Below are 13765 nucleotides of genomic sequence, written 5' to 3'. Positions count from 1 at the left end.
ATTTATATATATACATTTATACATATTTATCAATTGCATCACTGTGAATACATTCTAATATTCGTCTACATATAAGCACACTCAGTTTGCATCAGCATATCAAGAAATTACTAATACATTCTTGACTAAAAACAAGGAAGACTTAGCATTTTGGTTTTGACTTGCTTAAATAAGTCCCAAAGCTAATATTCTTTCATGTATGCATGCATACGTATATGCATATAGCCCGGACATTCTCAGTGTAGAAGGCAGTAGTGCTCATAAGATTCTAACTTAGACTCCGATGTCTTTACAGGGGATCAATTCCACAGGGTAAAGAATGGTTATAAGAGGGATCAAGTTGAGCAGATATGGAGGCAATCAGGCTGATAAACAAATTAGATATATTAACTATAATAGTGTGGGTATGAGATACAAAATATGTATATATGTATACATGCAAAACGAGAGAAAGCAGAAGTAGGGACTTTCAGACGATGAATATCTAAGTATAAATATATAGATGTTTATATTAATAGATCCAACTTAAACAGAGTACAAACGACAATCGAAAATTTAAATTATTTACCTCCTTAGCAACATATGTACAGAACTTCAAATCTCAAAATGTTCCTTATACCCTATCCTGATCCATCGTAAGTCAGACTCCCCTATACAATGCAAATATCGGTATTTGTGAATTGTATTTTAGGGAATCGCTAACCATCCTTCGCAAACATAACCCCTATTACTTAATAGATTCTCAGATGCAATACTCTCTTGTAGACACAGATTCTACTCACCATTTTCCCATTTTATTAAATCTACGTAATCCCATAACCATAATTAGCCTTAATTTTAATTAACCTCGAGGTACGACAAGGCCAACCTAGCAACTTACCCCCTCCATTAATACCACCATTTCTATTAAATTATCCCTTCTCATGATTACCCTTGCAAATTCCTCTTACCCACCATATCCCACTTCCCTCACAGTCTCCTTATCCTCACGAGTGGTATTCTTTCCCCGTTCAATCATTTTCCCTCTTCAACCAAAAGCACTTAATTAGATACTTACCTGTCAACGTCTGTCTCACTTAATTAGATACTTACCTGTCAACGTCTCACTCCTTCTCTATTCACCTCCCTCAATTCAATTTTATATACCTCTGCACTCCTCAGTACTCCCCCTCCAATACCAACCCACATCCATTATTGTATTAACCACTGTTATCTTGACCACCAACTCTTCACTTCACTCCATCTTCTCTCATACCTTTCTACATACCTTAGTAATCTCCCTGTAATTAGATACCTTCTCTCCCTCAAATAATTGCCGTTCCTTTTCTCACTATCTCAACTTTGAATAATTCTATAGCTACTATCCCTTAACTTTGACACCTATAGACAAACTCAACCCAACTGACCACCCTGCAATTACTATCTATCCTACCCCTCGCATTCATTTCTCAACTCTCCACTTCTACTACCACCTCCCTTAATACCCTATTACTTATCCCCACCCTCTTCCTGAACTAGCTCTTTTATCTCCTCTCTGTCTTAACACTGCTATAATCCCCCGGCCCTCTTACTCCCCCCTCTAATACATTTAGCTCTCCACATTCAATCATTCCATCTTTGAACTTCTCTGCATTAAGGTCCGAAATGTAAGATCTTCTCCACCCTGATGACGGAGGCTCGTCTTATCCAACATTGATTGCATCCATTACGGCCGCATATTGTAATGAACTACACCAACCAACATTATCATGGACATCCGAGCCTTCAGAAACAGCTGTTGGACTTATAACACCTTTCGTCCAACCCTTTAATTTTCTCTGTCATTTGTACTCTGTGGAAAATGGATCTATTAATATCTATATATTTATACTTAAATATTCATCGTCTGAAAGTCCACAACTTTTGCTTTCTTTCGTTTTGCATGTATACATATATACATATCTTATATTTTACATCCAAACTATTATAGTTAATACATCTACTTTGTTTATCCGCATAATTGCCTCTACATATATACATATATACATGCGTGCAAGTGTGCATTCATATACACATACATACGTGCATACATGTATAAATGCACTCGTTTCTACAACATTTATACGTACATACTTGTAGGCATGCGTACATTCATACATACATGTCTATATACTTACACGCATCCATGCTTACATGCACATATATATATTGATACATCCATCCATAATTAATATATACATGCATACATTCAGTGGTACTTTGTAAACTGCAGTGGACTCCTTATTCATATTGACGAGGATATCTGAAGGGTATATAATTGATTCACAGGAAGACAGAACGACACAGTTTCTGTATGTGCAATCTGAAAATAGCAATAAGAAAAAGCATAAATGGATTGGAGCAGCGCTCTAACCCGGTTATGATATTTGCGAAGCGTAAAAGAATAGTATTTGTCCAGGATGACTCTTTCTGATTTTGACATCAGAAAAAATATACCCCTATCAAGTAACATCATTATCAATGACCTAACTAATTGCTCAATATTTGATTTTTAAATAATGGTTACGTACAGGGAAAGAACGGAGACGCAAGTAAAACGGCTAAATGATGTAACAACTGATGTCAAATCTATTTGAACAAATGTCGAGGTTGTGATCCACATCCAAAGCATCATTTCGAAAATTTTATTATAATATAGTACAGTGAAAATGGTAGGTATCATAAACTACTGGAATTAACAAAGACGTAAGAGCATGCTCATTCATAATATGAAATGTAACATGAAAATATCTATAAATATAGGCATAACATGCTGGATACAATGATTAGGGGAAAGGTAAAGGAAAGTGGGCAAGCAGACGTTATCATGCTATTAAAGATAAAAGTAAAAGAAACTTGTATGCTGGAGTCTTGAGAAATCTACGGAGACTATTAATGTGACACCATGCATTAGTAACAAGTAATTCTGCAGGGAGATATCTTGTCTGTACTGCTCCTCTTTTTTCCCGCTATAATACCAGCTCACAAGACATAGTGTTTATAAAAAAACGGTGGTGGGATTCCCTGATCCAGAATCATCTCTCATATTATCTTTGTAGATACCCTGGAGCTGTGTAAGCCAAGTATTAGCCACAGGAAAAAGTAAATAGATCTCATTACACAATATTTCACATTTCAATGAATTTTGATGAAGTCAAATGTGCCTTTTGGTTGTAAAGTGAGGAAAATTTGTTATGCATCCCTCGAAACTAAACTTAATCGGTTTAATAACACAGTCTATTCTTTTGGGCGAGAACTACAAGTATTTTGGTTGGGTTGAGAATGTCAGATATGATAGAGCCATTAATAAAGAGAGGATAACCTATGAATACAGCAAGGGAGTGAAGAAAATATATATGGTGATCAGAACGTTTAGCTTACAACAAATTTGTCGCTCACAGTAACTTTATAGTGTTTGGTCTTTCAGAATCAGACGGTACAAGAACTTAACGAAATGAATGTAAAAACACGAAAACTACTCAGTGCTAGTGGAGATTTCAGTATTAAGAAACTCGTAGAAATAATATTTTTTCACGCTGCGAGAGCAGCTTTAGCTTTTAATTTGTATTAACATCAAAGGAAATCCGGATTGTAACAATACGCTGAAGCGCCATCCTTAGCAAGGAAAAATGCTTAGCGACCATTTCGGTAAAGTTTGTCAGCATAAAAATGAGAAAAATTACAAGAACAACCAGCGAGGTTGTAGAGAGATACGAAATAAAATTTGACTCTGCTGCAGCAAACTGAAATAGAGTGAAAAAGTGGCAACAAAGTTGAAGGAATTGAGAGCAACAGATCAAAAAGTATGGGAGGAACCTAAGAATAAAAACAGCAATTGAAACACAATGAGCATGTAATTACTGTCTGGAACCAAAATAATAAATATAAGAATATACTTCAATGTACGAACCAGCTCTTCTCATCAATGCTGTAAAAAAGACATCTGTGGATCATTGATGAGGATCGAGCAAGTCCAGAACATAAAATGTACTTTAAGCTTTACACATATCATTATTGGAATAACAGGCTATGTAGCAATCCATCTGGATTAAGATATGGCTGAACTTGGGTTTTTGAAGGAGAAAAATGCAGTTCTACATTTCCTATACAGACGATCTCAATATCTCGATATCTGGGGCCAGTAAAAATGTGCAAGACATTTATAAGATTTGAAAGATGAATGATTGCGCAGAGGATGATGATCAAGTGGTAAGGAGGAAAGAAACACTAAAACTTCAATAAGGAAAAGAATGCATGCATATATAGAAATATACATCCCAAAAATATATACGTACATAGATACATACATTTATATATACATTCGTACATACATACATATATATACATATATACATATATACATATATCTATATATGTGTGTGTATATATATATATATATATATATATATATATATATATGCACACACACACACATATAGTTGAAAAGGGGTTAAAATTCATACAAATCATAGGTTATAGGTAAAAAGTAAAAGTGGAAACAATACAGAAGTATGTTTAAAGACTTATTTCCTTTCTTTAATTGGACAGGATAAGTACTTTTTAGATTTGTTGCATGAAGTGACTTATATAAATATAAATATAAATATCTATCTATCTATCTATCTATCTATCTATCTATCTATCTATCTATCTATCTATCTATATATATATATATATATATACAAACACATAGATATGCATGTATGTACGTATACACGACGGGCTTCCACACAGTTTCTGCGTACGTATTCATTTACATGACACTAGTCAGCATGAGACTATAACAGAAAACACTTGTATAAGTTGCCGCCATGCAGTGGGACTGAAGACAAAAGCCGTGGTCGTGAACCGTATTTCTTAATTACACGGCAATACATTGGTGTTAAAAATTATCGCTCCGTGTAGGATTTAATTTTCCTGGATAAATTTCTAACTCGTCGCCCTAGCTAAATTTACTTTCTAACTCTTGCTTTCACTTTCCATCTAACTTTTCTTTGCCTAACTTCCCGTCTAACTTTTCTGTCTAACATTACGATCTTATCCCTAAATAAAACAGTAGCCTATTTTAGGATTTCTATCCTGGATGGTAAATTTTTTTTTAAAAATGCCCATTTTTGAAACTTGCCTCGCAGACATATTGTTGCTGCAGATAAATCTCGAAATTTCTTTGTTTCTCATTTCATCATATATTTTTTCATGAAATCCAAATTAACTTGTATTAATATACTTCAACATATTCTGAAATTATTTTAGATAACAGTGGATTGTATGAAAGTACCTGTCTGTTGTCCAAATTTAAAATTGGCTTTCTCCAGGCTTCATTATTCTGTATAGGGATGACCTTCATAACTGTACATTTTCAATTTTCTATGCCAAAATGTTTCTATTATTCTGACTTAGATTTTAAAATGATTACACATACAGAAGCATAACCCTAACCAGCATTTGCAAGCAAGTCGACTTTGATTTCATCCTTTTAGAGTCACTAAAATAAGAACCAGTTGAGAGCTGGGGTCGATGTAATCGGCTTACCGCTCCCTCGAAATTGCTGGCCTATTCCAAAATTTAAGATCATTATTATTATTGTAAAGTATGTTTTTTTTAGGTGGTGCGACAGAATATTGCAGGCCGTCAAAGAGAGCTTAAAGAAAACATTTATGCAGTATGCCAGAACGACACTAGTAAATACTACGGATATACCAACAAGTTCATTTTTCACAGTCATATATATGTCAATACGCGCCGTGAGTTCATTCATTGTCTCATAGAAAAGGTTGGCTGCTCCTTCTTCAAAAGATTGTTGTATTTCTTTAGCAACAATAAACACAGTCTAAAAGACCCATTCGAAATCACACTAGGGGACGCCCACGGGTTACCAAATGAAAGATTCTCCCAGATGTCAGTCAGACAAATAGAAAATATTTTGAAGAACTATAAAAAAATAATTTTCGTTCGTGAGCCCTATTCACGATTGTTATCTGCATACGTCGATAAGTTGTTTGTAAGGAGCAGTCGTTGGCAGTTGGTTCTACGGAAAATTTCAAACGCAAACAATCGTCCTCGAAGAAAATGCTACAATAATGTCACGTTTGCCGAATTTGTAACATATTTCGTGAAGACCATCACGAATGGACTTAACACAGACGGTCACTTTATGCCTATGTATACTCATTGTAAGCCGTGTCTGATAAAATACGATTTTATAGGGAAGCTCGAAAGCTTTCAGAACGATGCCGAAAAAATGATGGCTTTCATTGGTCTATCAGATCACAAATATTTAATTCAGAAAGCGAAAAACGCCAGTGTTTTGGATGAGTTAACGGACGCTGCACATATTTTATTTTCAAGTGATAGCAACTTGAAAAACCCTTGCTACGATCCTTACAACGCAGCACAAAAGACTTGGCGCAAACTTCAAATGAAAGGTCTCATAAGTATTCACATAAATTTCCCTTATTCCCCGCAAAATTGGCTAAATATTACGAAGCAAGAATTTTTGACTTCTTTAATGCAAAAGCATCAACATTCTGTAAATACTGATACGAATCTTTCTGAAAATCGAAAGATGGTTTTAAGGGAAGCTTATCAGGATATCCCGGACGAAACAAAATTAAAACTGAAAGAAATATTCGAGCCAGATTGCCTGCTATTTAAATACAATCCATTTCCTTCATTCGTCTTTGATAAAGCTCCTTTAAAATCTTCTTTCCGATTTTTCAGTACCCCATAATAGCAGCAGCAACAATAAGAGCAATGAGACATTCCCGTCTGCTATCAGAACCACCGCCATCAGCTCCACCACTGCTACTATCATTACCATTACTATGACGACCACTTCTACCACAACGAATAACATGACGAAAATGACGACCTTAAGCAAAAAACAACAAAAAAATCAAAGAGAAATAATAGTTGCATTTGATATTTTGAGATATTTTACAGGTGGAAAAAGGTGTCCTCTTCTAACTCAAGAAGACGCGTGTTTTTCTTAAAATCATGTCTCTTTTTAATTATATATATATGTGTGTGTGTGTGTGTGTGTGTATGTATGTATGCATATATATATATATAGATATATATATATATATATATATATATATATAGAGAGAGAGAGAGAGAGAGAGAGAGAGAGAGAGAGAGAGAGAAAGGGGGAGAGAGAGAGAAAGGGGGAGAGAGAGAGAAAGGGGGAGAGAGATGAGAGACAGGTATTCTCTGTATAGCATGCACTTCGTAGTGCTCAAGAGATTTGAACTTGAGCAGGTAGAGGAGTAAATGTAAAGACAAGCAAGTTAGACATGTCGAAATACAAAAAAATATTAAATACATTTAATACAAAGACTATACATAAGTATACATATAATAAAGTCCGGCTTACACAGAATATAAATGATATCAGAAATTAAAGGGGTTGAATAAGAATTTTACGAGTCCAGCAGGTGTTTATTGTGGTTTGGTGGTCCAAAATAATAATTGTAACATGATTCCATCATCGGATAACACCAGCCTCCGTCTTCAGGAAAGAATTCTTCGGATAATACCAATCTCCATCTTCAGGAAAGAATTCTGTCAACACCCCAAATGTAAAATTCTTCCTGAAGACGGAGACTGGTGTTATCCAACGATGAAATCAAGCTACAGTCATTATTTTGGGCCACCAAGCCCCCAGAAACAGCTGTTGGACTCGTAAAACTCTTATTCAACCATTTTAATTCTTGATATCATTTATATTCTGTGCAAGTCGGACATTTATCATTCAACTATGGTATTCTTAAGGCAGCAATTTACTCACACACGGCATCTTTCAGAGCTTGTCGCTAATTCAGTTCTTAACTAAATTAAAAACTGTTAACATTTTTGAAGAAGACTGGTCCCTAGCTACATTTTAGCATAAGAAAATTAAGATTTGGTCCAGTAGAAAAAAGAAGTTTACATCAAAATTTGTAGCAACATTATAGGAGAGTAAGTAACGCCACCAATCAAATTTAGATCTAAATAACTTTTTTATTTTCAAAGCAAAATATATTTATCTTAGCTTCAATGATAAAAGCAAGCATGGAGAATTTTATAGTTTTGGTCCCATGCAACAAAAATTTGTATAAAAAGAGTTGTGAGGTAAAATATCTTGAAGAAAATATAAGGCAAAAAATTGGATCCAAGTATAATTAACAAACTATATTTTAATTAAGCTTAAATGATAGAACTCAATTCTCACGCAATGAAGTTCTAAAAGAAAAAAGTTATGAGTGTTTGTTTCTCAAATTTGAGGGTGATAGTATAGTTCTATACTTTTTATGAATATGGTTTTATAAAAAAGACTTTTAATATATGTCACCGGGATCACTGAGGTAACGAAAAAAATTATCAACGACACCGCGAGGAATTTCATAGTTTTGGTCCCATTAAATGAAATACTTTTCCATTGTTTTTGTGTATCAGTTAACAATCTCATGCAATGAAGTTCTAAAACGAAAAGTTATGAGTGTATGTTTCTCAAATTGTGGGTGAAATATAGTTCTATACATTTTGATGTATATAATTCTATAAGGAGACTTTTAATATATGTCACCGGCATCATTGAGGTAAGGAAGGAATTATCAACGACACCGCGAAGAATTTCATAGTTTAGGTCCCATTAAAGTAATTTTTTTTATTGTTTTTACATATCAATTAAAAATTAAAAATTACACACTCATAAATCTTTCACATTCATAATTTCATTGACAATCGATCTACTTTCATATTGGGATTCTTAATACTACAATTTTAAAATAAAGTAAGCAAGGTTGTTTAATAATCCAATTTTTCAGCTTTCCAATGAAGGGTTTGGGGAATGTGGGTTGAGGGGATTACTTGCTTTTATAAATAACTTCATATTAAGTTATGTTTTAAGCAACCTAAATTATTCAATAAAATATAACCACTTGTGACTGTGTCTCTATGAGCAGTACTGAATCATGTAGTAAGGCTGTTCAGAAAAGGTGCAGTTTTAAGTGATTATATTTCATATTACTTTTAATTCTAATTTAAAATTTATTAGCATTGAAGTTATTTACATATGCTTTAATAAATATGTCATTGACCATTGTTAATTAAATTAAATTCATTACATAACACAAGTGTTTATTTTTCATTTCAATTAGCAACAATTATTATTATTTTCATCAACTTAAGATCTATGTGACTTAAAGTGAGCCTAGTCAATGAAAGTTTCGGGGTCTTGCAGTTTGTTATCGTTTGGTGAGCCATGTTGCAAATTCAAGATGATTATATTGTAGTTGTTGTTCCTTGTTATGAGATCAATAATTTTTGCTTATAAAAATGCATATAATCTATTAATAATTGCAAGAAAATAAATTTGTATAAAAATTAACGTTATTTTATCTTTATTTTCTTTAAAATTCCAAATTCACTTGATAGAATATAAACATTTCTGGCTGTGTTTCTATGGGCAGTACTGAAGTCATGTGGTAACGTTGTTCAGAAAAGGCATTGGTCAAAAGTGCTTATATTCTACAATTTAGTTTTTTAACATTAATATTTAATTAATAAAGTTATTTTTAATATGCTATTGCACTTAAGTAAGTTTTATTTTTATTATCATTTTTTTTTCTTTCAGCCTTACTTGCTTTCTGCTTTTTTTGGTAATTTCGTTTTAGTTGCTTTCCTTTTTCCCTTTTAGTTAATCATTAATGTATTATATGTTTTAGATATACACATCTAATTTTATTGGGGAAAGAATATAATCATTTTTGGCTGTCTCTATGGGTAGACCTGAAGGCATATAGTAAGGCTGTCCAGAAAAGGCATTGTTATAGAGTGATTATATTCTAAGCTTATTATTTAATATCGAAATTAATTCGAAGGGATTTTCAGATATCAATTTTTGTATTATGGGAATGTAGGTAATTTTCACTTGTGTATATCTGATATGCTTTCATAATTACTGTTGTATTGGATAGCAGCTCTGCAAAAAACAATTTCTGAGCCACTAACAAAGTAACTGCATGTGCACTCGAACTAATTTTCTCACATATTGTTCCCACTTACTTTGTATACGCATAGCTTTCAGTTTGTCTAAAACCTCTTCTTCTAATGTTTACTTCCATTTTATGACAACTATTACGCACGAATCCTGTTTTCCTGATTGGGGGAGAAAATAGTTAAACTTTATGCCCCTATAACATTTTTCTAATTTTTTTTTGGAATAAATGAATCACAAACCCGGATTCAGCGTGAAAAAGTACACCAATACACCAAATTTGAAAATTTTCAGTTAATTTAAATATCTAAAAAATCTGTTACAGTGACAGATATGATCTCTCTCTCTCTCTCTCTCTCTCTCCTCTCTCTCTCTCTCTCTCTCTCTCTCCCTCTCTCTCTCTCTCTCCCTCTCTCTCTCCTCTCTCTCTCCCTCTCTCTCTCTCTCTCTCTCTCTCTCTCTCTCTATTTCTCTATCTCTTTCGTTTTCCCTTGGTAAACTCAGAGTAATTTCATTAGAGCGACAGAGTAATTTAAAAATAATATGTAAAAAATAATTCATTTTAATGGCATACTATTCTATTAGTACATACGAGGAAGGTACAAGGTCGTTGAATGTGCTAGAAGCAGCAGCTAATTCTCCTTTAAAACACCTTTCCGCCTGCAAATTATTTGGTAATCTATACTATATATAAAACAGAGATGTGTGTGTAATCGCTTTTCACGTGAAATCGACTTCACCAAATGCTTCCATACTTGTAATGCATGAATAATTTGACCTCGGATAAATCTTAGGCCCTTTATTTGATTTTTTTAATTAAAAATAAATAATATTGATTTATATTTAAGATTCACTTCTTTAAAAAGGTTCCTCAACGTCAACTTCCGGTATTGACGTAACAACCGCAAAAAGCTTCACTTTCTATTTTGTGTGTTCGTGTGTATGAGAGAGAGAGAGAGAGAGAGTAAATACTACATACACACCGCTCTCTCACTCTGTCTCACACACATACACACGCACACACACACCTTGACTCACTCACACTCTGTCTCTTACAAACACACACGTACATAAATGTATACAAACATATTTACAAAGACACACGTGTGTATGCGCGCGCGTGCGTGTTTGTAAGATACATAGTGTGAGTGAGTCAAGGGCTGTGTTGTCATATGCATACATCCAAAGATGTATGTATATTATGCATGTACGTATACATGACAACAAACCTCTCTCTCTCACTTACACTCTGTCTCTTACAAACACACACATACATAAATGTATACAAACATTTACAAAGACACACGTGTGTATGCGTGCGCGAGTGCGTGGGGGGATCCACAATCGCCATTTATTTCAATTACTCTTCTGAGGATATTCACGTAAATCATTTTTTTCATTTAATCATCATCATCATCGTTTAACGTCCGCTTTCCATGCTAGCATGGGTTGGACGATTTGACTGAGGACTGGTGAAACCGGATGGCAACACCAGGCTCCAATCTAATTTAGCAGAGTTTCTACAGCCGGATACCCTTCCTAACGCGAACCACTCAGAGAGTATAGTGGGTGCTTTTACGTGTCACCCGCACGAAGGCCAGTCAGGCGGGTACTGGCAACGGCCACGCTCGAAATGGTGTATTTTATGTGCCACCCGCACAAGAGCCAGTCCAGGGGCACTGGCAACGATCCCCATTTTAATTTTCGTAAAAGTTTCCAAGTACCAATGAGGCTTTTTGGCACATCTTCAATTTTCCCCATTCATGAGAGGCGCCCAGCCATCATTCATCTGAGAGTCCATCTACAGAATGTCCTCAAATTTCTATACAGCATATTTTGCCTTTTTTTCTTCAAGTATATAAGCAACAATTTCATTCCCGAGCAACGCCGGGTGCCTCTGCTAGTTATATATAAAAACAAATTGCAGATTCAGATGATTACAGTTTTTTGAAGTGACATTATGTAATCATTCTTCTGCTAAAAATGCATAAGAAGCGGCTGTAATGAGCCGACATCGTCTGTTATTATTCATTTGCTTATATACGAGGTCTGGTCAATAAGTATACGGACTGTTGCTATAGTAACGAAGCTAAAGCATGCAGAACAAAGCCGCTTGACAAAGATTAACATTGAACTCTGCTGTATATGTGCCCTAAGATTTAGCGTTCTAGCTCACTTCCGCTGTTTACAGTAGTACTTGAAAGGAAGGTGTGTAGTATGCGATCGTCGCATTGACCATGACAGAGTAAGTTATCATGGTGATACCTGCTCAGAGGCCTATGCAAAATTGCAGAAAGTATACGGAGAGGAGTGTATGAGCTACACACAAGTGTAGAGTGGTTCAGACGTTTCCAAGATGGCCGAAAAAAATGACCATATTGCCGAACGTTCTGGGAGACCCGCAGCCAGCAGAACTGAGAAAAACATCGCAGATATGCGAGTAGCTGTAAGGGGAAATCGTCGAATTACTATCTGTGAGTTATCAGAGAACGTGCAAATTAGTTACAGTTCAGTTCAGGCCATTATCAACGTAGATTTGGGCATAAGGCGTGTGTCTGCCAAGTTTGAGTCAAAACTGCTTTCAGCTGATGAAAAAGACACTCGGGTTTCTGTTGCACAAGATCTCCTTGATTGTGTCGAAAACGAGGAAAACTCTTTGAAAACTTTGCGTAGGCCTCTGAGCAGGTGTCACCAAGCTTTTGGCAAAATTTGATGCAGATTCTCTGCTCAACTTTCTTTGTCATGGTCATTGCGACGATCACCCACTACACACTTTCTTTCCAAGCACTGCTGTAAACAGTGAAAGTGAGCTAGAACGTTAAAACCTGTTGTGCATATATATATATATGGGCAAATTTGTTGTTGAAAATGCATCTAAATTTGAAAATCAGGACACCCGATGGCACCAACCAAATGTGAGATCCCGAAGGTGATAAATCTTTCACATAAAACTCTTTCAAACCAACAAATCAAAATTCTCGCAAAAGGACTGATATTCACCCCAAGACCACAAAGATCGAACTTAAATGATATACAAAATGATAGCCAGAAATTCTGCAGAAATCTTCGAGTCACTGAAGAACTATTGAATAAAGAAACTAATGATCACACAACACTTCATAATAATAGTAACTACTGTCCGACAAAAGGAAGAAATCAAACTCTGGATAACTTTTGTGATTTGGTATTCAGTTATCCCTATAATTTACTCTCACCTCGAAAATTTATAACAAATACAAGTCGAGAAGAATGGGAAATCATTAATGATCTTAAGGAGGATCATAATATGATTATGAAAGAAGCCGATAAAGGGAGTGATGTAGTAATCATGGACTCAGAAAAATGCATAAACACTACCATAATCTTCCTTCAAGATAATACCTACAACGAAAAATCAACAACTACAGTCAATCCAAGATAATGACAAAACTTTCTACCATTATCCATCAGTTCCAGCAAGATTTAACAGAAAAGGAAAGAGATTACTTGACTAGATTTGATTACAAAACCAGTAACTTTTATGGACTTCCCAAAATCCACAAAAGTGAAGCCATAAACGAAGCCTGTAACAAATCAACTTCTGTACTGATAAATATTCCACACCTGAGAGATCTCAAAATGAGACCGATTGTAGCCAGTCTCTCGTGTGAGACACACAGACTCAGTAGCTTTATTGACGTCCTCCTTAAACTTATTCTCCAACATACACCGAGTTTTATAAGGGATGTTTTGGACTTTAAAAACCATCTCCCGAACAAAACCAGCATT

General features: G+C 34.9%; 2 protein-coding genes across 2 annotated transcripts in view; both read left to right on the top strand.

Moving 5' to 3' along the window:
* LOC106880878 (carbohydrate sulfotransferase 11) overlaps nucleotides 1–6913 on the top strand; it is a 44479-nt gene extending 37566 nt beyond the window's left edge. The window contains exon 3 of the mRNA XM_014931034.3: nucleotides 5624–6913. Coding sequence (XP_014786520.1) covers nucleotides 5624–6748 — 1125 coding nt within the window. The 3' untranslated portion in view covers nucleotides 6749–6913. The remainder of the gene's footprint in view (nucleotides 1–5623) is intronic.
* A 5983-nt stretch (nucleotides 6914–12896) lies between these two features.
* LOC149134598 (uncharacterized) lies at nucleotides 12897–13418 on the top strand. Its single transcript, XM_089355119.1, has one exon. It carries the CDS (start codon nucleotides 12897–12899, stop codon nucleotides 13416–13418), a length of 522 nt encoding a protein of 173 aa, XP_089211245.1.
* Nucleotides 13419–13765: the final 347 nt, after the last annotated feature.

The sequence above is a fragment of the Octopus bimaculoides genome, chromosome 7 (assembly GCF_046866305.1).
Source record: "Octopus bimaculoides isolate indiv1 chromosome 7, ASM4686630v1, whole genome shotgun sequence".
Taxonomy (NCBI): Eukaryota; Metazoa; Mollusca; class Cephalopoda; order Octopoda; family Octopodidae; genus Octopus; species Octopus bimaculoides.
Note: the sequence above shows the minus strand (reverse complement) of the source record. Positions and strands in the feature narration are given on the sequence as shown.

Excerpts from the sequence above, each read along its gene's own strand:
- LOC149134598 (XM_089355119.1), top strand. The coding sequence starts at position 12,897 with ATGGCACCAACCAAATGTGAGATCCCGAAGGTGATAAATCTTTCACAT.